General features: G+C 43.3%; 1 protein-coding gene across 1 annotated transcript; it reads left to right on the forward strand.

Moving 5' to 3' along the window:
• Window positions 1-34: 34 nt before the first annotated feature.
• Window positions 35-23,499, forward strand: LOC136640786 (cystatin-B-like). Its single transcript, XM_066616108.1, has 4 exons — window positions 35-1,436; window positions 17,709-17,893; window positions 19,097-19,198; window positions 23,285-23,499. Exons 2-4 carry the CDS (start codon window positions 17,828-17,830, stop codon window positions 23,411-23,413), a joined length of 297 nt encoding a protein of 98 aa, XP_066472205.1. The 5' UTR covers window positions 35-1,436; window positions 17,709-17,827; the 3' UTR covers window positions 23,414-23,499.
• The last annotated feature ends 3,126 nt before the right edge of the window (window positions 23,500-26,625 follow it).

Below are 26,625 nucleotides of genomic sequence, written 5' to 3' on the forward strand. Positions count from 1 at the left end.
ATTAAATGTGCCTTATAGGTGCTGAAAACCTCATCTTCCCACATTCTAAAGGAAATGCTGAAATATTGATATTTCTTTAATATAGAATATAGAAATTAGAAATATAGATATTTCTTTAATAAACTCTAAATTCTTTGAAAAGTTCTATCTTGAGATTGTGGTTGGCATAATTTTGAGGCACTTTGAGATTGGTTGTACCGCTCATCCAATAGTCCAAAACCTTGTCACATTGCTGGATTTGACCTCTCACTTGCTAATTTCCACAATTTTAGTTATTTATGTGCGCGCACATGACATTTGCAGAACAAATGTGTACATGTGAATGAACAGTGTTGGCAACAGATTGCCAGAGAATGTGGGCGAAACAGATTGGTGGAGTAGTGTTGACAAAAACACCCATGCCCTTCATGTGTCCACTCTGAGAGCCTGGCAATTCTGCCAATGTTCATTCCTACAAAATGAGTCCTGTGAGCAACCTTCCCACACCCAGCCAGTAAGCACAGATGCTCCATTTGCGATAAAAGATATTTATTCAAAAGAAGACTTCAGTACATCAGGAGCAGTGCCACTCCCTGTCAAGGCAGTGAGACATACAAGAGCACACTCAGACAAACTGTTTCACCACAGCAGAAAACATAATAAAGCTATTTGGTCTACTCCAAGTTTTAGAACTTTAGAAGATCTTCAGTTTGTCCAGTTTGGTGTCAGAAAAACAGAGCCTCCAGTGGCATTCGCCCAACACAGAAAGTGCACCTCAGTGAGGGCTAGCTGATTTTTATAGCCATTTTCTCTTGGACCTCACAAGGGATCTGGACCAATCCATGTTCTTACCAAATTCACTGACTCATGACACCCTACTTCTCAGCACTCAATCACCTCCAAGACACGTTCCACGTGAAGCTGGCTCTCCACCAACTTGGATGGACCTCGGAATATGATAGGCACTCAGTTGTTATCTCCTTTCCCAAGGCCAGAGTGACTTAGATATTTCATTTATCAAGTTATAAAAGTCATGTAGGCCTCTGCCTGTAGTCATTTTACCTTCCACAGAGTATAGCCTGGGTAGAGTGAGAAAGTGTCCCTTTAAGTGTGTTGCGAAAGACTTTCTTCTGGGGAAGTGGTAGCGGCTGTGCCAATCTCTACATTAAGTTCCTACACATATAGCTAGCTAATTGGTCAAGGACATCCTGATTACATGATAACCTGCAACTGTGAGCTTCAGGAAGAGAGGGGGCAAGATGCCATGAGGAAGTGGCTACCACTCATGTAGTCTACTGGAAGATTTGGCAGGTTCTGACTGGCTGGGGAGTGGGAGTCCTCAAAGACCCACCATTTTACCAAAAGTCTCTCTTCTCTTGACTTTTGCCTTTGCCTTTTGCCACTGCTTTTCGTCATGGACGTTTCCTGCACCGACCAAGATATGTGAGTTAATCTCGGTGAGAGTTAGCTTTTATTGTTTTTACGCTGCTGAAGATTGTTATGCTAATTTTGTTCTGTCAACATGTCCGTCTTTCTTTGTACGTAACCACCTTTACCTTTCTAGAATAAAGCACTCACCCTTACAGGTGTCGTATTGAGGACAGGAGGGGTTTTTGGATGTATCTGAATCCAGGCCTGGCTGCTCAGCCATTACCACAGCCGCCATACACCCTGCTTAAGACCACTACTTGTACCTTGAGGCTTTGGCCAGAACCGAGCCCAGTACAGGGTCAAAAGTATACTTAGCATTGATTTGAACCTGCAAGAGCAGTTCTCTTGCATTAACTGGGGGGCCATTGACTGCTGCATGTTAAAATAGTCAGTATACTCAAGCAGCAAACTTTACATTAAAATTGAAAGTTACCCATCTGGTTCATTGAGGCATAGAATTGTGAGTTAGACTGGTGACATAAAGGTTTTGGTTAATTGGTTTATGGCCCTGACTTCCAGAACGTGATCACATCACCATAATGTTCGATATTCCTAAGAAGTGCAATTCATTCAGTTGTTCACCTGTTATCTTATCTATACTTCTACTGGCCAGATATTTTGTAAAGACCATGGGGACTGCGCCTAGTGCATCAAAGGCAACAGGAGTCTTTCCACAATAGGAGTATTGGGGAGTATATATACAATAGGAGTATTTCTTTCCCCAAGGTGCTGTATTTCCATTTCCAGGTCTTTATTTATTATTTGTAGTCGTAGTTGTAGTAGTAGTGAGAATATTTATATCCATTGTCAACAAAAAGTAGTTTGCAAAGCGGAACTTGTGAACATTTCCCTTTTTGGAACAAATGCTCCTTACCTTCAGGAGGCAGCTGAATATTTTCAGCTATGGAACTGGAGGAAGCAAACTGCTCAGCTAGATAGCTGCACTTCATTCCTGATTCACACCACGCACTTTTACTGGAACAGGTTTACCAGGCCTGTTTATTACACAGTATTTCTTCCTCGAAATAACTTCCATCATGAAGCCAACTATTTGGCCATACTACAAAAAGAACTTTCCCCCAGAAACTATCCCAGTTCAAACTGAACAACTAGCAAGGCATATTGGGGAAGGCAGGGCATGAGTATCCACCTGGTTCTGGGGTAGTTTTTCTATCCAAGAAATTGCCAACAGACAAAACTAATGGTAATGTGTATGTTCTATTATTATTATTATTATTAATTATTAACAGTATTTATATACCGCTTTTCAACTCAAAGTTCACAAAGCGGTTTACAGAGAAAAATCAAATAACTAAATGGCTCCCTGCCCCAAAAGGGCTCACAATCTAAAAAGATGCAAATGAATACCAGCAGACAGCCACTAGAACAGACAGTGCTAGGGTGAGGTGGGCCAGTTACTCTCCCCCTGCTAAAAAAAGGAGCACCCACTTGAAAAAGTGCCTCTTACCCAATTAGCAGGGTAAGGTTCTACCTGTTCCTGTGGAGATAGTTTTGTGGTGGTGTTTTGCTATCTAAGAAATAAGACTGGCAAACTTATATTCTCTTTAATTTCAGGTGAAACCTCACATAGAACAAAAGGAAAGCAAAAGTTACCCTACTTTTGAAGCAGTACTGTACAGGACACAGGTTGTTAATGGAATAAACTACTTTATTAAGGTCCGTATTCCAAATTTTATTACTTGGGAACAGTGGCGTAGCTTGGTCATTTGACACCCGGAGCCTATAAATTTTTGTCACCCCCATATGACATAATTCACATTTTTATACCACCCTTCCTCTAAGGAGCTCAGGGTGGTGTGCATCGTTCCTCCCCTTATTTTGTACTCAACAACAACCCTGTGAGGTAGGTGAGACTGAGAGTTAGTAATAGTCGTGACATTAAATGAATAATAATAATGGCCAGAAAATTAAATAAGGGGAAGGCAGTGCCACCAAGTGAAATTTCACTGTAGCCTGCCTGCAATAGCACCCCCTCCCCACAAAAAAACCAGTGAGATTTTTAGCCCATCCCAGTGCCCTGTTCAATGTAAGTTGTTATATTTAATCCATATCACTATCAGGACCCACCTGGCTTTATAAGTCCAAAAGAGAAAAAAAAATTAACCTTACCAGTTCAAGCCTCTTATTCTTTTCATGCGGGGGGGGGGGGGGGGAGGAAGCTGCCTTCTGGAGCATTTGTTGAGCTCCACTTTCATCAGATTGGGACCATGCTGCTAGCCTTGCATTCCCCTTTGCCCAACCTGACCATGAGCCAAGGCATGTTTGCTTACTTGCAAGTAAACGCAACCATGTGACTTAGTTTCACTTTCTGTAGGGCTCAATGCATTTGCAGCTTGGAGGGAGAGACTTCCTTCTCGGGTGTTTTTTTGGGGTTGCATTCATTGGATCAGGACCATTCAGATGTCATTAGATTCCTCTCAGTCTGCCCTTCCAAAGTATTATGGCAAGTTCGCCTACTTGCGAGTAAACATGCAATATGGCCCAGTTTCACTTTCCTTAGGGCTCCATGCATTTTTGTTTTTCTGGTTTTTTGGTCATTCCTTTTGATAGAAAGGAGCTATTTCACCCCTATTTTGTTCATTGCATTCTGCTGGAAATTCTGCATTTAACGGTATATAGCATGATGGTACTAATCCTAACCACTGTGATTTTGGTCATTTTTAAAAAAAATTATTTAAATATTTTTCAAAAACAAATATAAGCAAACACACATAGCACAACACAAAAAACATACTTCACTACACAAAACAAAAAAGGGTGCAGGAAATCATATATCATCATCATATATCACTAAAACTAATAAATCATTACCTATCTTAATCAATTTCCTCTTCTAAATTTACCTCTTAATATCATTTTTCATTCATCATTCATCTATCATATCATATCAAATTATACATGTAATACAATCATCTAAATGCCCTATCATATATTTCTAAAACTTCATTTTCAACCAAGCATAAAAATATTTCCATTGCTCAATTTGTGTCGGTTTTCGTTTGTGATCCAAAATCCGCCCATTTCCACCACATTCATTATTTTCTCTTTCTCTTCTTCCTCACACTCCATGGAACATGTCTCAAAATTTTGACTTTATTATCATCCACTAACCATTCCTTTTCTTGTGAGGCCTTCAGTAATTTATCTCTGTAAAAGGTTCTGATGAATTTCACATAAATTTCTTTTGGTAATTTGTGTTTTCTCAGATAAAAAGTGCTCACTCTTCTCACTGAATCCAGTTGTTTAGATATCTCCTTCACTGGTGTATCAATCCATTCTGATATTAATCTGACAATCCGTCGCGACGTATCTTCTCCTTTCTCTTCTGGTATATTTTGTATCCTCACCACTCGAGTTGCACTATCCATCTGAATTTCCATTAACATTGTGTCGTGCTGATTTTCTTCTATCTCCAGTATTATATCTTTTCTTATCTTTCTTCCCAATCCCTCAATCTTTTGTTTATTTTCTTCTGATCTAATTTCTTCTGATCCATCACACGGATCATCTGTTAAAGCATCTATGCTGGCTTAGGTCTGTATAGACTGGTTTATTTGTTAATTTCAACAACCTTTAATGGCATAATAAAAGTTATTACGGCATACATAAATAAATGACAGAGATGGTTTATTTGTTGCTGTACCATTGCCAACAGTTTTTCCATGTTATAATAAATAATAATAAACTTTATTTATATCCTGCCCTTCTCCCTAAAAGGGACCCAGCGTGGCTCACAACATGTTAAAAACAGATAAAAAACATAATTTAACCAACAGATAAAAAACATATTAAAAACACATTAACAGATACCATAAAAACAGTAGTCAGATAAAAAGAGCATAAAACAGCAGATCATAGAGGAATCAGGCCTGTAAAAAATACTAAAAGATGTTAAAAAGGCCATGAACTCAGAAGGCTTGTTTAAACAGAAGGGTCTTCAGGCCTCGCCGAAAAGTCTCAAGAGAGGAAGCCATTCTCAAGTCAAGGGGAAGGGAGTTCCATAATGTTGGTGCCACTACCGAGAAGGCCCTGTTTCTTGCCGCCACCCCCCTGACCTCCTTGGGTGGCAGCACTTGTAAAAAGGCCTTCTCTGATGACCTGAGAGGGTGAGCCGGATTGTACAGGAGTAGGCGGTCTCTAAGATATCCTGGCCCAGAGCAGTATAGGGCTTTGAAGGTCAAAACCAGCACCTTGAATTGGGCCCGGAAACAAATGGGCAGCCAATGTAGCCCCCGGAGAAGCGGGCTGACAGTCAAACTGCCTAGCTCCAGTGACCACACGGGCCGCCGCATTCTGCACTAATTGCAGTTTCTGAACCGTCTTCAGGGGCAGCCCCACATAAAACGTGTTACAATCTAACCTTGACGTCACCGTAGCATGGATCACCGTGGTCAGATCTGCACGATCCAAGTACGGCCGCAGCTGGCGCACCAGCCGAAGCTGAGCGAAGGCCCCCCTGCTCCTTCAGAGGGAGTGCAACCCCATTCAGAGCAAGCCAATAGTCCAGCACCTGCATCGAGGATTTCTGAACCAGGAGAGCCTCTGTCTTATCTGGATTTAATTTCAGCTTGTTAGCCCCCATCCAGATCCTCACTGCTTCCAGACAGCGCTCCAGGCCCTCAACCGCCACCCTGGAGTCTGGAGGAAAGGAGAGATAGAGCTGGGTGTCATCAGCATATTGATGACACCCCACTCCAAACCCCCGGATGACCTCTCCCAACCAACGGTTTCAGGTAGATATTAAATAGCATGGGAGACAGAATTGAACCCTGCGGCACCCCGCACCTCAAAGGCCAGGTCAATCAGGCATCCCCCAGCACCACCATCTGGGACGGCCGCCACCACCCGCTCAATTACCTTGCCCAGAAACAGGATATTGGAGACTGGCCGGTAGTTATCCAACACAGTGGAATCCAGGGAGGGCTTCTTCAGAAGGGGGCGAACCACCGCCCGTTTCAAAGCGAGTGGCAACGTTCCCTCCATCAAAGAAGAGTTGACCACCCTCCCCATCCACTCAGCCAGTCCACCCCGGGCAGCTCTTATCAGCCAAGCTGGGCAAGGGTCAAACAGGCAGGCAGATGGACACTCCAAAGGAGTCTGTCCACATCCTCAGGCTGCACAAGCTGAAAAGAATCCCACAATCCCGCAGTTGCCAAGGGGACATCGTCAGACATTGTCAATGTGGCATCCAAGTTGTGATGAATGCGATTGATTTTATCTGCAAAATGTTGCGCAAACACGTCACAGCAGCTGACCGTGTATTCCTCCTGGTCTACTGGAGGGGCCTGGTGGAGGAGGCCCCGCACCACATGGAACAGCTCTGCCGGACAGCTATCAGCAGATGCAATGGTAGCAGAGAAGAATGATCTCTTTGCTGCTACCACCGCCACAGAGTAGGCTCTGTAATGAGCTCTACTCCGTGTCCGATTGGATTCATTGCGAATTTTCTGCCACCGTCACTCTAGACGTCTGCCCTGCCACTTCAGCTTCATCATTCGCAGCTCCTCAGTGAACCAAGGACCCGCTCCGAGTCTGCGACATGGCAGAGGTCACTCTGGAGCAATCTCATCCACTGCCCTGGTCATTTCCCCATTCCAGAGGTCAACCAGGGCCTCAGATGAGACGCCAGTCTTGGCAGTGGGAAAATCTCCCAGAGCCCTCAGGAAACCCTCATGTTATCTTGCATAGTTAACATAACTATGTTATCATGTTAACATAACCCTATGTTATCTTGCATAGTCTGTTTCCAATCTTTCCCTTTTGATTCCTCTTGTATTAATTTTTCAAGTCCCGTCTCCGATGCTGGTGAGCTTCAAACTTTCACTGTTTTACCTGCCATCTTTGTTCTTCCTTCCTGTAAAGCTCAAATATATGTTATCAAACAAATCACTTTCACTTTGTTATCTATACATCACATCAACAATCAATCCTCTAATCACTCATCAACAATAACAAAAGAAAGTTATAAACTCAAGTAAAACCTTTCGCTCCCAATGTTTTTTAAAACCACTAGATGTCCTCAGCTTATTATCTTCTTTGTTCCACTTATAAACACAAATCCAGTTCTTGCAATGTCTTTTTAAATCCACTAGATGTCACTGGTGCACTGTTCTTTTTGTTTAATTTCTATTTCTCTTATCTTGTTTATACTTGTAGCCTTGGCAATGCCATTCCTTAGTCCGCAGGAATGTCAACACATCCAGCTGCTCTTTTAGGCAATCCCAAACAATAATATCAAGCCAAGGCAATAAACACTCTAATACACAAACTTTGTCCAAGGACAGTTAATTTGTAATCCACCGAAATTCAAAGTTGTAAAATTGTAATTATATTTTCATATATGCCTAACAAGCTTGGCAAATCTCCTCTATGATTTCTCCTCACACCGATAAACAGCTAAGAGGGAAAACCTCCCCCCCCCTTCTTCTTCTCACAGCAGAAAAAAAACTAAATCAGGCAATCAATTACTCAGTCCATGCCAGGCATACACAAACAGAATGACATGTACTTAAGTCTTTCCCTGCTGGGGCCTTCAGCTTGATTCAGCATGAATTCTTCACCATTGCTGCCAAGACAGTGGAAACTCCTGGGAAAGCCCCCCTGGCTGGGCCTGATCTCCTCAGGGATCAGCCATCACATGGAGGAGTTTGTCTCTCCTGACAAACAATCCTCAGGTCTCCTCAGATCCGCAGTTTTTTGGGGGGAAAACAGAGTGCCTTTCAAGAGCTTGAGAAAGGCAAGTCTGCTCGGTTGCTGACTGGTCCCTCCCCCCTGATTTTGGTCATTTGTGATGTGACCCCCCCAAGGCTGGTACTGAGGGTGAACCCCCCTCCTGTCCCTCACTAGCTATGCCACTACTTGGGGGTTGAGTAATTGGGAATTGCATTGAGTAATTAGGAATTTTAAATGGACTTTCACTGCAGAAGTAATATGTTCTGGATTTGTTTATTTCTTCACCACTTCAGCAAATGAGTACTTCCCTAACTACTTTTATTTTTTCTCATGGGTCATTTCAGAGGGACTCAGAAAAATGTATGAAGTAGAGAAATATTCTTATAAGATATTAAAAAGGTACTTCTGGTGTCTCCTTGAAGCCAGGTGTCATTGTCCTTACGTTCCAGGTGCCCAGCTTTAGGGCAGGAGTTTTCTGTTTTCTGTTGTATGGTGCAGAGTTGTCGATCCACTTGTCGGTTTTCACCCTAAACCCCACGCACCCCATGAGGTTAACGGACCGTGGCGAGGCAACACATTACTGGCTGGGGACTGCCCAGCTTAAGGCAGGCAGTAGCTGCCCAATGAGATGCACAGATCTGTAACATTTTCCAAAATGAGTCACATACCAGGGTAGTATCTGGTTTATTATATTTAAAATATTGAAATGAATGGGGACCCACCAGAGATTGGTTCGCGAACCACCTACTGGGTCCCAACCCACAGTTTGAGAAAAACTGCTCAACATACACTGCTGAACCAGATTTAAACTGGTTTGAACCACTCGTGGAAGGGGCTGTTTAGACAAATCCCTGTTCTTCACATTGTTACTTTTGTGTTCTAAATACACAGTAACAAATTACCAAACCGGTAACTTGTATTTTAACAATGTAGATTTGAAAAAAAAAAATTCCTAGTTTCTTAGGAAACAAACTCTGAGTTGTGACTGGGACAGTCATGGAACAAGGAGCATTGGTGTGATAACCTTCATAAAGAGTATGTTATGTTCTATAGCAGGGGTGTCCAAACTTTTCAGTATGAGGGCCACTTCATATATTTGAGCATTTGCATGAGCTGAAAAAAAATAATGTGTTTTATAACTGAATGAATGAAACTTGAATGAATGAATAAGTTTTGCTTGAGTCTTTTTGTAATCAACATGATATGATTCAGAAAAAAACAAAATGTGACAATTACAAAGAAATGTCAGGCTTAAACTGAAAAATGATATATAATGAGTAAAAATGTCAAACATTAGCAAATGCTCTGACAAAAAATGTTGCTGAAGGCTGGATAAAATCTTGTGGTGGGCCAGATATGGCCCCAGGGCCACAGTTTGGAGACCACTGTTCTAAAGGAGGAAGTGCCACCAAATCTCTTCCATTGAGCAAAAACTCCATCTTATGCCATTATTCATTCTAAGCTGATGGTGAATCAGAAGGATTTGACAACTCAGCCTTGAAGTCATCACAAAGCAGAGGTTTGGTTCTGGGGACATGGTATCAGCCCTGACAATCTGTAGATTACACTACAGGGTTTTTTAAAGCAATCCCCTCTGTTGCTACCGCACCTGCCCCTGTGTGTGAGTGAGTGAGAGAGAGAGAGAGAGAGAGAGAGAGAGAGAGAGAGAGAGCGCTCCATCTTGCTGGCTACAGAGGCTTTGGTTCCCCCCCTTCCCCTCTTTGCTGGCTCAGGGGCTCCAAGTTTGTTACTGTTCCTTTGCAAGGGTAACCTCTTCCATGGCTCCAGGGCTATTTCCCTGCCTGGGCGAAATAGCCTTTTTGCAGTGTTTTGGGCTGCCTTGAAACTGAATGAGAAACCAGTGCAGGGTGAAGGAGGCAAAGGTGTGTGTGACTTTCAGTTTCCCCCACCCCATTAGCGTTGAGACAAATCCGCAGATAAAAAAATCCGTAGATAAATAGGTTGCACCTGCATTAGTCTGGCATGACGTTTACTTCACAAATCCATGCAGGCTCCCAGAAATCATCCCATTATTTGCTAAGCACTTACAGATTCTGTTTAACAATTTGTTCCAGGATATTTCCTGGTATTGAGATCAAGCTGACCAGTTAGTAGTTTCCTGGATTTTCATTTTTCCCTTTTTTAAAGATTGCTTACATCTAGCAGCTCCCAGATCTCATCTGCATGTTTCTTCAGTACCCTGGAGTGTGGTTCTGGTCCTGGAGCCTTAAATTCTAATAACTAGTGTTCCCTGACCATCTCTTTCTTGAGCTGTGATCCCCCCTTTATAATTTGGGCAGGCCAATTCTAACCTACACTGGAACGGGCAGGTTGGCTGGCCTGTGCTGGAAGCAGCACAGGGTTTTGAGGTGGATCCAGCACAACTCGGAGTAAGGGAATTTATTTCCCCTTATCCCATGTCATGTGGCAGCAAACTCAATGGGACTACTCAGATGCAATTTAGCTGGCACAGATCTGAGCAGCCCAATGTAATGCCAGGCTGCTGAGGAGAAGGGTTAGGATTCAGCCTAAGTGCTGGAGGCCTGTCCCCTCCCCCCCCCGGCCAGTCTGCCCACTAGCCCACCCATCATCCTCCCCTCCCTCTCCCCATTCCACCTTCTCCCTTCCCTCCCATCTACCCCCCCTACTGGCCACTCTCTGCTGGCACAATACCTTCCCCAGGTAGCACGGAGGCTGGATGTGGCCACTGCAGGGCAATGCAAATCCTTGCGACAGCCCAGCCAACTCCTAAGGATTTGCACCAGCCAAAAGAGTGCTCTGGATTGCGCTCTCAATAGAATTATCAACATTCTTAAACTCATCAAATCAAAAACTGTGGAATACCGAGGGTCACATGCTTATTCTATTGATAATGCACACCAGACTTTGAAATACTGTAATTGTGTGGCTTTCAGTATTCCACAATTCTTGAAATTGATCAGCATCAAATAGTAAACCTCCTAATTATAACTAATCTTCCTTTTCTGATTGAACAGTAAATACTCAGAAAGCCTGACATCCCATCTGCAAATACCAGACACGAATGGACCTAATATCTAATTTATCTGTAATGAAATGAACATTACATTAATAACTAGTGTTCCCTGACCATCTCTTTCTTGAGCTGTGATCCCCCCTTTATAATTTGGGCAGGCCAATTCTAACCTGCTCAATCATATACCTGCTCAAGTGACAGTGTGCTCATAGTTTCAGCCTTGACTAAGCCATCTACTTTTGTTTAAGCCATTTCTGCCCAACGTTGCATATATGCAACAGGGATACCTGTGGGCTGGGCAGAAATGGGTTAACCCACTATTATTACAATCTTTATGGGGACCCTTTCTTTACACAGTTATTTCATTTGTAAACACAGACCTGGATTGTGCAAGCATTTATTTACTTGGTCCCTTGGAACCTTGTTAATGTGTGTCTGCGTCTGTGCATACAAAAGACCACAAGATTAGGGCCAAAATCAGGCAAAGCAATTTTATTTATAAAAATGAACAATTGTATTCATTGTGTTATCCTAATGGATCTGTTACTTGATTCAAACACCAGCACTGACCACATAAATGAATGGCTATCGGTGCTGCTGATTGTCCAATATTTTTATGTATTTAAAATATTTTTCGTCTTCCTCTCTCATTTAAGGAAGTTTACAGTAAGTTAGAAATCAGTAAAATAAATGATAATCAGTAAACATGATAATCAGATTAAACAAAATACGACCTGATTTTGTCAGATTAAACAAAATTTCGTACAACCAGGGACGAAAGACAAGAAAACACAAATCAAAGCTGAAGATCATGGCCAAAGAAGAATAAATATGTTGTCAGCTACTATTAGCAGTGAAGGGGCCATTCTGATAACAACTGGCAAGTATTCTCACATGCAGGGTGCCACCATGGAGAAGGCTTGCATCAGTGCCAGCCAAGTTTCTACAAAACATGTGTCTCAAAGGATGGATCATTCTATATGAGGGAAGGTGGTCCTTCAGTTACCCCAGCTCCAAGTTATTTACATTTATTATTTTAAGATAATAACCAGTACCTTTAACTGCAGCCAGAAATGAATGGGCAGCCAATGTTGCTGTTATAACAGCAGTGCACCTATTGACCTTTCCAAGTGGTCTTTCAGAGCAGCCCCACGTACAACACACTGCAGTAATCCAGTTTTGATGTAACCAGTGCATGGATCGCCACAGCCTCGATCTCCTTGATTTAGAAAAGAATGCCAAAGGGCGCAATCCAGACCTGTATTTGGGCCAGTGCAACTCCCTTGCACCAGGAGGGTTGCAAATAAGGTACATTTGTGCCTCCTCAGGAGGAAGCCAGGCCGGTGCTCAAAGAAGCATCAGCCTGCGGAGGCCGACCCAAGCCTCCATGCGGGCTTCCTACCTTACAAAGAAAGGTAGGCAAGGAGGAGACAGGAAGGAGGCGTTCCAAGGTGGGGGGAGGGCAGGCAGTGGGCAGCCCCGGGAGCGGGAGGCAGGGCTGGGATCTGGCAGTTATGCCGGATCCCAACTACCATTCTCAAGGAGAATGGAGGGGCTTCAAGCTGCTTCGCTCTCCTTGTACTTGTGCCACCTCAAGAGGTGGTGCAAGTCCGAGGAGATCCATTGGGACCAGCAGCCCTTTCCTGGAGGTAAGGGGAAATGTTTCCCCTTACCTCTGGTTGACCTGCTTATGGCCACTATTCTGCGCTGGATACAGTGCAAGCCTCCTGGCTTGCCTGTTCCAGTGCAGGACAGGATTGCGCCCTAAGCTAGTCAAAGGTCATAGCCACTACCTGTAAATAAAAGCCCTTCCTGTAGCCCTTCCACTACCTGTAAAGGAAAAGCCCTTCCAAAAGCTGTGCCCCACAACTCTACTTCCAGGCCAGGTCAGATATTCCTTTCAATCAGTAACCCTTAAATTTTGCTTCCTAACTCATTGCTCCTTGGTGCCCTAGTGGGACAAAGAGCAATGAGAGGATTTATTTTTTTTTGGTGGTGGTGGTGGGGGCGTTGGATGTCATCAAGGTTAATGGACATATTAAAACATATGTATTTTTTTCTGAAAATTATCAGTAGTGTCCTTGTTTGTAAACAATGCCATGGACACCCAGACAGCTATAGATGCAGCTAACTGTATTGGAGATTAATTTTTTCAAAGAAGGGAAACTGAAATATCTATGGAATATGAAATAGTAAGTTAACCAGTGCTTTAGAACAGGGGTGTCCAAACTTTTTGGCAGGAGGGCCACATCATCTCTCTCATATTGTGTAGGGGACTGGGACAAAAAAAGAATTAATTTACATTTCAAATTTGAAAAAATTACAGCTTGTTGGCAACCTTCAGTCTCGAGAGACTCTGGTATCGCGCTCTGAAAGGTGGTTCTGGAACAATGTCTAGTGTGACTGAAAAGGCCAATTCGGGAGTGACAATCCCTTCCACACTGGGAGCAAGTGCAGTCTGACCCTGGTCTGTCTCCCTGGCTATGGGCCTTCCTTCTTTGCCTCTTAGCCTCAGACTGTTGGCCGTGTCTCTTCAAACTGGGAAAGGCCATGCTGCACAGCCTGCCTCCAAGCGGGCCACTCAGAGGCCAGGGTTTCCCACTTGTTGAGGTCCACTCCTAAGGCCTTCAGATCCCTCTTGCAGGTGTCCTTGTATCGCAGCTGTGGTCTACCTGTAGGGCACTTTCCTTGCACGAGTTCTCCATAGAGGAGATCCTTTGGGATCCGGCCATCATCCATTCTCACGACATGACTGAGCCAACGCAGGTGTCTCTGTTTCAGCAGTGCATACATGCTAGGGATTCCAGCACCTTCCAGGACTGTGTTGTTTGGAACTTTGTCCTGTCAGGTGATGCTGAGAATGCGTCAGAGGCAGCGCATGTGGAAAGCATTCAGTTTCCTCTCCTGTTGTGAGCGAAGAGTACATTTACATAAATGAATATATTAGAGATGGAACTTATAGGAATGAATGAAGGTCTTGCAATAGTTCAAGGCCTATAAAAGGCCCTGCACAAAACAAGGCTGGCCTTTCCTTCGCTGCCACTGCTGCATCACAAATGTGAAACAGCAAGCAGTGGAAGGAGCCCTCATCCCACAGTTCACGCAAGAGGTAAAACAGTCATTCTCATGCTGAGAGCCCTCGTGTTGGTCCAGCATGGGCTCCAGCAAGTCCCTCAAGGGCCAGAATCTCATTGGAGACTGGGGGCTGCCTGCAGGCCAGATTGGGAGTCCCCGAGGGCTGCAAGTGGCCCCCAGGCCAGGGTTTGAGCACCCCTGCTTTAGAATACTGCGGAAAACAGGAATGTTAATTCTTTGTCTCAATAGATACAAAAGGTAAGATTAGCACACATTCCAGAACTAGTACAGCAAAGTCAACAAAAACCATCTTGAAGTTAACAACATTAACACAGCAAAAATTTTCTAGGATCACAGTCCACTTTGTCACAGACACGTCAGTTTCACCTAATGTGCTGGTAGCTTGTTTGCTAATGGTCTGTGGTGCCAGCGACAGTCTTAACCCACACCTTCTTTCACAAGAGCAAACAGACATACATTATTATAATAATGCTTGGTCTGGTTTATTCAAGAATTTCAACCAGGGAATAGAAATGAAACATAGGTCAGCCATATATATATGCTGTGGTGTGTTTCATGGGTCATCATAGTGTGTTTTAATAACTTTCCTCTCTTCCATGGGTAAAGTAAAAAAAAAACACTCTTGATTTCCCAAGAGCACCCTTGATGAGCCTAAGCTGTAAATCTGGGCTTCCCCAGTTTGAGTGTCACACCTGCCATAAATTTGCTATTCAAAGCTTGAGGCAAGCCACTTTCTCGCTCAGCCAGAGCTCAACATGTGGATAAGAGTGCTTGACCTGTTGTAACAAGTATGGTATAGTGGTTAGAGTACCGGACTAGCAACTGGGCAACCTAAGTTCAATTTCCTCACATAGCCATGAAGCCCACTTGGTGACCTTGAACCAGTCATGCTTTAACCTAACTGTAATTAGGCATGCTTTCTCAACAAACCTACCTCACAGGGTTGTTGTGAAGATAAAAGGAGAGGTGAAAAGCAATGTGTGCTGTCTTGAGTGCCCTGAAAGTAGGGCAGGGTATGAATGCAATAAATAAACTAATACATGAGAAGCATCTTGCATACACAGATCAAAAACATACTAACATAAAAACATAAGAACAGCCCCACTGAATCAGGCCATAGGCCCATTTAGTCCAGCTTCCTGTATCTCACAGCGGCTCACCAAATGCCCCAGGAAGCACACCAGATAACAAGAGACCTCATCCTGGTGCCCTCCCTTGCATCTGGCATTCTGACATAGCCCATTTCTAAAATCAGGAGGTTGCGCATACACATCATAGCTTGTACCCTGTAATGGATTTTTCCTCCAGAAACTTGTCCAATCCCCTTTTAAAGGCGTCCAGGCCAGTCGCCATCACCACATCCTGTGGCAAGGAGTTCCACAGACCAACCACACGCTGAGTAAAGAAATATTTTCTCTTGTCTGTTCTAACTCTTCCAACACTCAATTTTAGTGGATGTCCCCTGGTTCTGGTGTTTTGTGAGAGTGTAAAGAGCATCTCCCTATCCACTCTGTCCATCCCCTGCATAATTTTGTATGTCTCAATCATGTCCCCCCTCAGGTGTCTCTTTTCTAGGCTGAAGAGGCCCAAATGCCTTGTAAGGAAGGTGCCCCAGCCCCGTAATCATCTTAGTCGCTCTCTTTTCCATTTCCTTTTCCATTTCCACTATGTCTTTTTTGAGATGTGGCGACCAGAACTGGACACAATACTCCAGGTGTAGCCTTACCATCGATTTGTACAATGTCATTATAATATTAGCCGTTTTGTTCTCAATACCTTTCCTAATGATCCCAAGCATAGAATTGGCCTTCTTAACTGCCGCCGCACATTGGGTCGACACTTTCATCGACCTGTCCACCACCACCCCAAGATCTCTCTCCTGATCTGTCACAGACAGCTCAGAACCCATCAGCCTATATCTAAAGTTTTGATTTTTTGCCCCAATGTGCATGACCTTACACTTACTGACATTGAATCGCATCTGCCATTTTGTTGCCCATTCTGCCAGTCTGGAGAGATTCTTCTGGATCTCCTCACAATCACTTCTGGTCTTCATCACTCGGAAAAGTTTGGTGTCGTCCACAAACTTTGCAACCTTACTGCTCACCCCTGTCTCCAGGTCATTTATGAAGAGGTTGAAGAGCACCCGTCCCAGGACAGATCCTTGGGGCACACCGCTTTTCACTTCTCTCCATTGTGAAAATTGCCCATTGACACCCACTCTCTGCTTCCTGGCCTCCAACCAGTTCTCAATCCACGAGAGAACCTGTCCTCTAATTCCCTGACTGTGGAGTTTTTCAGTAGCCTTTGGTGAGAGACCGTGTCGAACGCCTTCTGAAAGTCCAGATATATAATGTCCATGGGTTCTCCCGCATCCACATGCCTGTTGACCTTTTCAAAGAATTCTATAAGGTTCGTGAGGCAAGACTTACCCTTACAGAAGCCATGCTGATTCTCCCTCAGCAAGGCCTGTTCATCTATGTGTTTTGAGATCCTATCTTTGATGAGGCATTCCACCATTTTACCCGGTATAGATGTTAGGCTGACCGGCCTATAGTTTCCCGGGTCCCCCCTCTTTCCCTTTTTAAAGATAGGCGTGACATTTGCTATCCTCCAATCCTCTGGCACCGTGGCCGATTTGAGGGACAAGTTGCATACCTTAGTCAAGAGATCTGCAACTTCATTCTTCAATTCCTTAATAACTCTTGGGTGGATGCCATCAGGACCCGGTGACTTATTGATCTTTAATTTATCAATGAGGTCTGAAACATCTTCTCTTTTAACCTCTATCTGACTTAACTGATTTGTGAGCAGGTTCAGACAAATTTCCCCTGGAACTGATGCAATTATGGAGGGTACACTCATGATGTGCACACATCCTGGCTCCACCCCTTACTTCTAGGTTGGTTTCAATAATCACATATGAGGGGGGCTGTTTGCTCATCTCACTACATATAGTGCTGAACCTGGTTTAAACTGGTTAAAAACAGTCATGGAGGGGGCAGCTTGGACAAATCCCTATTCTTCAGGTTGCCCCTTTGGTGTTCTCAAGACAGTAACAAATAACCAGACCAGTGACTTGAAGCTTGACAACATGGATTGCAAAAAAAATTTCCCAGTTTCTGAGGAAACAAACTTCAAGCTGTGACTGGTACAGTCATGGAACAAGGAGCATGGGTGTGGTAACCTTTATGAAGAGTATGTTATGTTATACAGGAGGACGTGCCATCGAATCTCTTCCATTGAGCAAGAAACTCCACCATGTGCCAATATTCATGTGAAGCTGATGGTGACTCAGGAGGATTCCTCAACTTAATCTTGAAGTCATTATTACGAAACTGAGGTCTGATTGTTTTGCATTGCATTTTATCTGCTGTTTCCATGCATTTACAGAGAGTATTAGCATCCATATTGCAAATTATGAATTTCCATTCTGTAACAAATCCATTGTTAGGACATGTTATCTATATGTGCTGATCCTCTCAAATCTGATGACTATTAACCTCATTTACAGAGAAATCACATGACTCTGACTGGGTATATATACCAGACACCTGACTGCCCTCTAGCACCGCACTTGTGACTGCCTTGATCCTACAGACGTCCCAGGCTGCTCAAATTTGACTATTTACCATGTTGGTTGGAGGCACAAGTGAGGCCAAGCCTGCTACTCCAGACATTCAAGAGCTGGCTGACCTGGTGAGTAAAGTACCTGCTGGAAAAGAAAAAGAAAAAAAAAAGGGGCATGTCAGAATGTTATGGGAGAAAATTAAATTTAAATTAAATGGACTTTAGAAGACTACCCTTTATTTTAAATTAGAAGCTATCATCCAGCAATGAAACACTGGCTCCAGTTTATCTAGGCACAAGTTGTGTGCATGCTTCTGATGTGTTACTTCAGAGGTGGTTCCAAAAGATGATGATTCCTCAAATTTGGTAGAAATGAGGATGCACTGTTAGAACTCATGGTGATGGGGCAGGGCAGGGCAGAGACATTGTTCCTCGCCCCCATGCAGACGTTTTCCTCTTGCCCTCTAGTTTCTGTTTTCAATTTGGAAATAAGACTATAGAGGCTGAACATCTCAGCATTTCCAGATTATTATTATATAGTAGTGTTGCAGCACATCAGATGCTTGCACTGGCTTTTTTGGGTGCTCAGTGTTTTGAACTCTACGCAGGAGTTGAACTGGTGAGATATCACCGTATGTTTAATGTTGCTGCTCTTTGTTCAACTGTTATCTCATCTAAATCTATATTGGCCAGATATTTTGTAAGGTCCTTGGAGAATGCGCCTACTGCACCAATGAAAGTAGGAGTGGTTAAAGTTTATTTTCCCCAAAGATGCTGTATTTCAATTTCCAGGTCATTATATTTTTGTTTAGTAGTAGTAGTAATTGTAGTAGTGGGAATATTTATATCCATTTACAACAAAAATGAGTTCACAAAGCGGAATTTTCTCCTTTTTGGAAAGAATGTTCCTTATCTTCAGGAGGCAGCTAAATATTTTCAGCCACTGAACTGGGGGAAGCAAAATGCCATATAGTCGTATTTCACTCCTGAATCGCTGTTACATGATTACTGGGCCTTTTTATTGTATAGTATTTCTTCCTCAAAATAACCTCCCTCATGAAACCTACTACATGTATATTTGGCTGTACAACAAAAACAACGTCCCTCAGAAACTATCCCCAGTACAAACTAGCGTGGCACATTGGGGAAGACAGGGCATGAGGATCCAGCCCTGCCTGAGCTTGTCCTGAGGTAGTTTTTGTGTCCATGAAATTTCTAATGGACATATTAATGGTAAAGTGTACCTTCTACCTGTTCCTGCAGATATCATTCTGGAGGTATTTTGCTGTCTAAGAAACAAGAATGACAAACTAATTTTCATTTTAATTTCAGGTAAAACCTCAAATAGAACAAAAGGAAAACAAAAGTTACCCTACGTTCAAAGCAGTAGAGTACAAAACACAGGTTGTTGCTGGAACAAACTACTTCATTAAGGTTGGTGCTCCAAATTTTATTACTTGAGAGTAATAAATTGAGTACTGTAATTAGAGTACTGTAATTGAGTACTGTAATTAGAAATTTTAAATAACTTCCTTTAAAAAACAACGCTTTAACCTTTCACTGCAGAATCACAGGTGATTCAAGGGTGACTCATGGGATTCAGAAGAGTGCATAAAGTGGATAAAAGTTTTGGTTTCTCCACTTCTCATAACCCTACCACAGAGTCCACCCAGTGAAACAGATTGGCAGCCCATTCAGACAAAAGGCATTACTTCACACAGGGTGTAACTAACTTATGAAATCTGCTGTCACAAGGTGTGGTGTTAGCCAGTGGCTTAGATGGCTTTAATGCAGTGGTTCCCGAACTTTTTAGCATTGAGACACACCTAAAAAAAACAACGCTTTACCAACCACTCAAGCCTCAGTGGCTTTAAAGGTTATTTGGCCATATTACTCCCCCCAAGTACCAGATTGTTTAATCTTGATGCACATAGTCTGATCTAATTGTCTTGTCTTGTCTAGTGGGCCATGGACTCACAGTTTGGGAGTCACTGCTTAACATACATTAGACAAATGCATGGAGAATAGATATGTCACTGACTGATACCTAAAAGGAATATTCACAAGTGATGAACCTCTCAAAGCCAGTTGCTGCAGGGCTAAGAACAGCGGTGAGAGGGCCGTCTCTTTCATGCTCTGCTTGTGTTCTTCTGGGAAGCACCTGGCTGATTACTGTTGGAAACAGGATGTTGGATTAGGTGGACACTGGATCTGATCCAGCAAGGCAGTTCTTGTGATCTGAAGTTGTCATGCCTTCTAACCAGCAGCTACTTTTGGAGTTGTGCAGGGGCAGGGAACAGCCTATTAAGTCAGCCATGATATTGTCCCAAACAGGATCTCTAGACCCATTAAAGTTAGGTAGCTTGGATAATGATTGGCTTCCAGCACAATCCTATGCAGGTCTACCCAAAAATAAGTCCCACAGTGTCCAATGAGGCTTGCTCCCAGGAAAGTATGTATAGGATTGTAACCTCAGTCACACAGTTATGTCCTGTGTAACCTGCAGTCACAAACCCATTGGCAGTATGATTTGCAATGCTACCCTGCTGTGTGAATCAGCAGACACTTCAGCAGACATCAGCAGACATATTGTACAAGTCCTGCTGTGGTACATTGCACAATTACACAACTGCAGTTGTGGGAAAACCTACTTTCTCCAGTTCACGTATTTGATTGCAGAAGGACAAACAATGATACTGTGTCACAGTTCAGTGCAAAAAGTAAGTGGCTGAGGATCTTTGTGATCCATTTGGACATCTGAGTCTGAAGCAAACAGTATGGTCTCTGTTTGGTTTATGTTTTGGCTAGCTGAGTCATCAAACTGCTATTTTCACCTTGGGGAGGAGAAGGAAATGAGGGGCAGGGTTAGAGATGAATCGCCTTTCCCTGGATTTGGCTTACTTGCAGGAATCACATGGACCCAGGGGAAGTGAAGCTGATATGGAATTTCAACATCTATTACTTTTAGTCTTCTTTGATAACAGTGCTTAGCATTTATATTTCAGCATTTATATTTTTAGAGGTAGTGGGTTCATATGCATCATTTTGTTGTAATCTTTCAAGGTAAGTTGGTCAGAGTTCCCATATTGTGGGGAAGGGGGGGGATTAAGGCTGAGAAATCCTGGCTTGCTTAAGAGAGAATTTATGGCAGACAAGATTAAAACTATGAAATCCCTCACTTATATCTTTGGCTCTTAGCCACTATATAACAATGCCTCTTAGTTTTATTGTCTTCATTGACCTGGTAACTCACCAAAGGCCCTGAATACTGTTCTTTTCTCCTATATTTCTGGTCACCAAAAGTCAGTTAAGACAAAAGCATTTAACATTTCTTTTGGAAGACTCACAACCCAATCCTATCCAAATGTCCAGCACTGATGCAGCCACAGTGCAGCCCCAAGGTAAGGGAACAAATGTTCTCTTATAGTGGCTAAGAGATGCAGTGCATGCCCCATTGGCACAGCTGCACCGGCTCTGGAAAATTGGATAGGTTGGGCCCGCAAGCTTTAGTGACCCCCCCCCCCCAACAAAGGAAGAAAATCTTGACGTTGGGGAAAAACCAATCAGGACCTAAGTTGACACATATATGGTGAATTTTAGAATGAATTTATTTTGCTATACATTGTATAAGATTGGAATGTGTTCTGATTATTAGGGATAGACATCGGAACAACAGACTGAGGGCCCAATTCTACCCAAATTTCCAGCACTGGTGCAGTCATAATGCAGCGCCAAGTTAAGGGAACAAATGTTCCCATTCCTTAAGGAGGCCTCTGTGACAGCCTCCCCACCACAGGATGCAGTGCATGCCCCATTGGCATGGCTGCACCAGGACTAGAAAACTGGATAGGATTGGGCCCTGAGGGCACAATCCTATGCATGTCTTCTCAGAAGTAAGTCCCATAACATTCAATAGGACTTATTCCCAGGAAAGTGTGCATAGGATTGTAGCCTGAGGCAAGAAACTGAAGTTTGATTGACCTTTTGATTTTTTACCTATGCAATAATTTGGGAACCCTTGTTAATCATGATTTACACTAGAGCGGGGGTCTCCAAACCCCGGCCCTGGGGGCCAGATGCAGCCTGCAGCGAGCCTTTATCCGGCCCGCAGCCAGCCTCTTGTCCCCTGAAAGACTCTGGCCCACTTGGCCAAACATGATTGGAGCTGTGCTCTGGTTGCATCTGGAGGGTATTCTAAGGGCCAGAGAGGTTGAATGAATGAGCCCATTCATCCATTTATTCACTCATCTAAGTTCCATCTAAGTTAAATTTTATATTTAAATTTTTTTCTGGCCCCCTACACCATGCCAGATATTTGATGTGGCCCTCGGGCCAAAATGTTTGGAGACCCTTGCACTAGAGCAATGGTTCTCACAGATGTAGCACTGGGACCCACTTTTTAGAATGATGTCAGGACCCACCAGAAGTGATGTCATGACCGGATGTGACATCATCAAGCAGGAACGTTTTTAACAATTCTAGGCTGCAATCTGATTAATCTCCACACTTACCAGGAGTAAGGTCCAATTACTATCACTGTTAAAAGCATATACATAGTACTTGTTAAAAGTACAGACCTGTAACATTACCCCAAATGCAGTCACATACATGGTAGCATTAAGACTAATATATTAAAAATAAAATATTGAAATGAATGGGGACCCACCTGAAATTGGCTCGCAACCCACCTTGTGGGTCCTGACCCACAGTTTGAGAAACACTGCACTAGAGATTTCCTCTGTTTATCAAAAACAGAATGCAAGAGTAAGTCTTGTATTAAGTTCCCAGCCTTAAAGCCAATTAGACAATAGGCATGAACAATCTCTTGACTTAGTAAGTTTTCTTTTGAACTGAAAAGCACCTGTGGAAGGTACGGATTTAAGTGAGGCCCAGCAGGGGCAGTTGATTTTTATCTTTTTCCACCCTTTGCCTGTACAGAATTGCTGTCCCCATAGAGCAGCTTGGTTGCCCATAGAGGAAAAAATAATACTTAACATTTGTACAGCACTTCCCAAGTGTGCAAAACACTTCATGTTTATTGAGGAGTGCTTTGCAGCAACCTTGTAAGGGATGCAAGCTGGGAAGGTGATAAAAAGGGACCAGTTTGGACAATACCACTGCCAACTGACCTCACACAATACCGTGTACTTGTCTTGGTTCTTCCCCTCTCTTCCTGATAACTTTTCCTAAACATCTGAACTGGTCCTATACACCTGCTGCTACAAGTCCATCTTTTCATTTGGACACTGCACCTCAAAAAGGCCTCATTCTTCCCATCATGTCATCCTGGTTCAGATAATTTTCTTTCCATTATTAACAAGATTAAAACAGGTCTCGAAGCACTTTACATCTCCTGTTTAAAGGCTGATATTTTTACAAGAATCTTTTCTACCCCCACCTCCACCTTTGGCATAATCTAAATTTGTTAGGTTATGATGCAATTGTTAAGGTGAAACAAGGAGTAGGAGACTGATGATAGGACATTTGATGAATAACCTATTCATTGTCTCTGTCATACAGGTTGATGTTGGCCAGGGTGAATATATGCACTTGCGTGTACTCCAACCCCTTCCACACCTGAAAGAGCAACCCTCTCTGAGCGATTACCAGACTGGCAAGAAGGAGAGTGATCCACTGAACTACTTCTAAAAGAAGATGCTTCTGCTATCTTGTTTTTCAGTGTATAAGGCACATGTACCTGCTAAAGTCAGCAAACGACTAAAAATAAACTGGATTTGGGAAATTGTAAGCTATGGTTTGGTTTGCATTCAAAAAGAAAGCTCTCGCTGTGTTAGACACTTTTGAAAAAGTACAATAGACATCAAAACTTACTACCGAATCCAGAGTAAGAACATAAGAACAGCCCCACTGGATCAGGCCATAGGCCCATCTAGTCCAGCTTTCTGTATCTCACAGTGGCCCACCAAATGCCCCAAGGAGCGCACCAGATAACAAGAGACCTGCATCCTGGTGCCCACCCTTGCAACTGGCATTCTGACATAACCCATTTCTAAAATCAGGAGGTTGCGCATACACATCATGGCTTGTACCCCGTAAAGGACTTTTCCTCCAGAAACTTGTCCAATCCCCTTTTAAAGGTGTCCAGGCCAGTCGCCATCACCACATCCTGTGGCAAGGAGTTCCACACACCAACCACATGCTGAGTAAAGAAATATGTCTTTTGTCTGTCCTAACCCGCCCAACACTCAATTTTAGTGGATGTCCCCTGGTTCTGGTATTATGTGAGAGTGTAAAGAGTATCTCCCTATTCACTCTGTCCATCCCCTGCATAATTTTGTATGTCTCAATCATGTCCCCCTCAGGCGTCTCTTTTCTAGTCTGAAGAGTAGCTCTTTTCTAGGCTGAAGAGTAGCTCTTTCTGGCACATAGCCTATTGCCTATCCTATCTCCTTTGCTTGCCTAATGGGGAATTCCAGTCATGGGGGGCAGGAGAAAGGAGAGTCATCCCTACTTGTCTGTTGGGGATCCTCATTATAGCTTAAGAAGGAATTAGTGAAGCTTCCTGACATTTTGTTATCTATTTCATCCATTTTTAGTTCCTTATACTCAAATTTTCTTATGACAAACTCACAAAAACATGAACTCTTTTTTTCTTCCACATACTCTCCTTTTTGATTAACATTAATTTGTTAAACAAATTTGATTAATACAAGGGCAGAAATGCAGATACTGTACATTACTTTTACACTCAAAACCTCTCTGGAAAGAGTTACAGATCTTGTATCACTATTTTTCCTGCTTGGGGAGGGACCCTTGATATGAGTAATGGTGCTATGTTAATTTACTGTTCATTCATCCACCAAGCCCTCTGTGATATTAGGAACCAAAATCTTAAATATTGTAAAAAGAGATTTCTCCCACTTTGCACTATTATTCCCAGAAAACATTGACTGTACAAGATAAGCTAGAGAATGATGTTTCCATAATAGGGGGTAATCCCATGTTTTGGATATTCCAAAGTTTTTGTTACCTATAATGAAAACATTATAGTTTTCTCCACAGAACAGATAAATGGATATGCAACCATTTACTATAACTTCATAAGAAACCCTTTTTCACACTCATAGAAACTAGGTAACAAAAACCTCTGGGTAAGGACTGCGTGCCCCAATGGGTCTCCTCAGACCTGAGCAGCTCAAAGCCGCTCCGTTCTCCCTGGGGATGGGGGTTATGGGTCCCATAACTGCCGGGTCCCAGCCCCGCCCCCGGCTCCCCACACACCCGCTCCCGGGGCCACCCATTGCCCGCCCTCCCCCCGCCCAGAAATGCCCCGCTTCTGCCTCCTCCCCGCCCCCCACACCTACTTTCACTGCTTGTGTTGGCGTGGGCACAAGCAGCAGGGAGGACGCTGCTGTGGAGGCTTCCGCCGGCCTCCACACATTGGCGCATCTGGATGCAGCTTCCTCCCACGGAGGCGCAAACATGCTTTACGGCATGTTTGCGACCCTCCAGGGGCTCCTGTGCCAGCATAACTGCCGGTTAGGATTGTGCCCTAAGAGATTCTATGGTTTTTAACAGAGTTAAGTTTGAGTACAGGTCTTCCTAGTGTGATAGGATATGTTGTCCACTGCACTGACCTGGGTAAGAAGCAAGACAAGTTGGGCAGGGCAAAGTCACAATCAACATACACTCAGTTGTGTTCTGGGCAGGCAGCGGTTTTACCACAACATCTTTGAATGAGAAGGAATGCATACTGGGATTGTACCCCTGCACCTCCTCTTCTCCTCATGCAGTCAGAGCAGGTCTACACCTGAAACAGAATGCTGTCATAGGGCCCCAACCCTATCCAACTTTCCAGTGCTGCTGCAGCTGCAATGTAGCCTCGAGATAAGGGAAGAAACTATTCCCTTACCTTTTAGAGGTCTCTGTGTATCTCTTGCAGGATACAGCACACACCCCATTGGCAGGGCAACATAAAATTGGACAGAAAAGTGGGCCAACAGAGTTCTGAAAATGTAGAATGTACTACACCACTGCAGGTAGGAGAAATCATTTTGAATGTTTCCTGATTTTTTTGGTTTCTTAAACCCTGCAAGTAGAAAACTAGCACAGCAAAGGAGTCAACTGAACAAGAATTTTTCTCCTTGATAAAGATAGCTTTAAATTTGCAGAGTGGTTTTCTTTGTGTGGGGGGGCATTCACAATTGCATCTCTGACTGGCTGCTTCGGTGATATGTCTACCACCTCAGGATTGTATCAATCTGCTGTACTCATCAGTCGTAAAGAATGGAGTAGCTCTACTGTCCAAATGCAGTACCTCCTGGCTCCTCCTCAACAAAGAAAACCTCTTAGGGTAGTTCACTGTACACTGTAGTTGAGGAATTCAAGTCAATGTGCATATTCAAAACATGTAGCCACAGTCTGTCAAATTAAGGTGGCGCAGTGGCTTTCCTCCAAGGACTGCGTAAATGTCCCTCCCCAACTGCTTCAGTGTGTTCATGCAAGCTATCCAGGTGTGCATTATATCTCCATTACAGTTGCACAAGCTTCTGGACTTGCTTTTCTGAAAGGAGCTGCAGAACTGACTCCTGCACGAGCGCATAAGGAAAAAGAGAAGCTTTAAAATGCAAGTAGAATCCTCCAGAAAAGGAATCATTCTGTGAGTGATGAAGTGCTCGAAGAGCCCCAGTGAAATAACACAGAAGTTTTCCACATCAAATGCAAAATAATTCATGTAAATATGACTACTGGAATTAATATGATCAAGATATGGCTAAGCCACCACTGATTTAATAAAATAGGTTTATAAAAAGAACGAGAACTACAGCATTATTTGTAAAGTAACTGATTAAAAAAGAAACAGCTCTGGAGAGAGATGTGCAAAGTGATGATCAAATTGG

Source organism: Tiliqua scincoides, chromosome 2, assembly GCF_035046505.1.
Source record: "Tiliqua scincoides isolate rTilSci1 chromosome 2, rTilSci1.hap2, whole genome shotgun sequence".
Lineage (NCBI taxonomy): Eukaryota > Metazoa > Chordata > Lepidosauria > Squamata > Scincidae > Tiliqua > Tiliqua scincoides.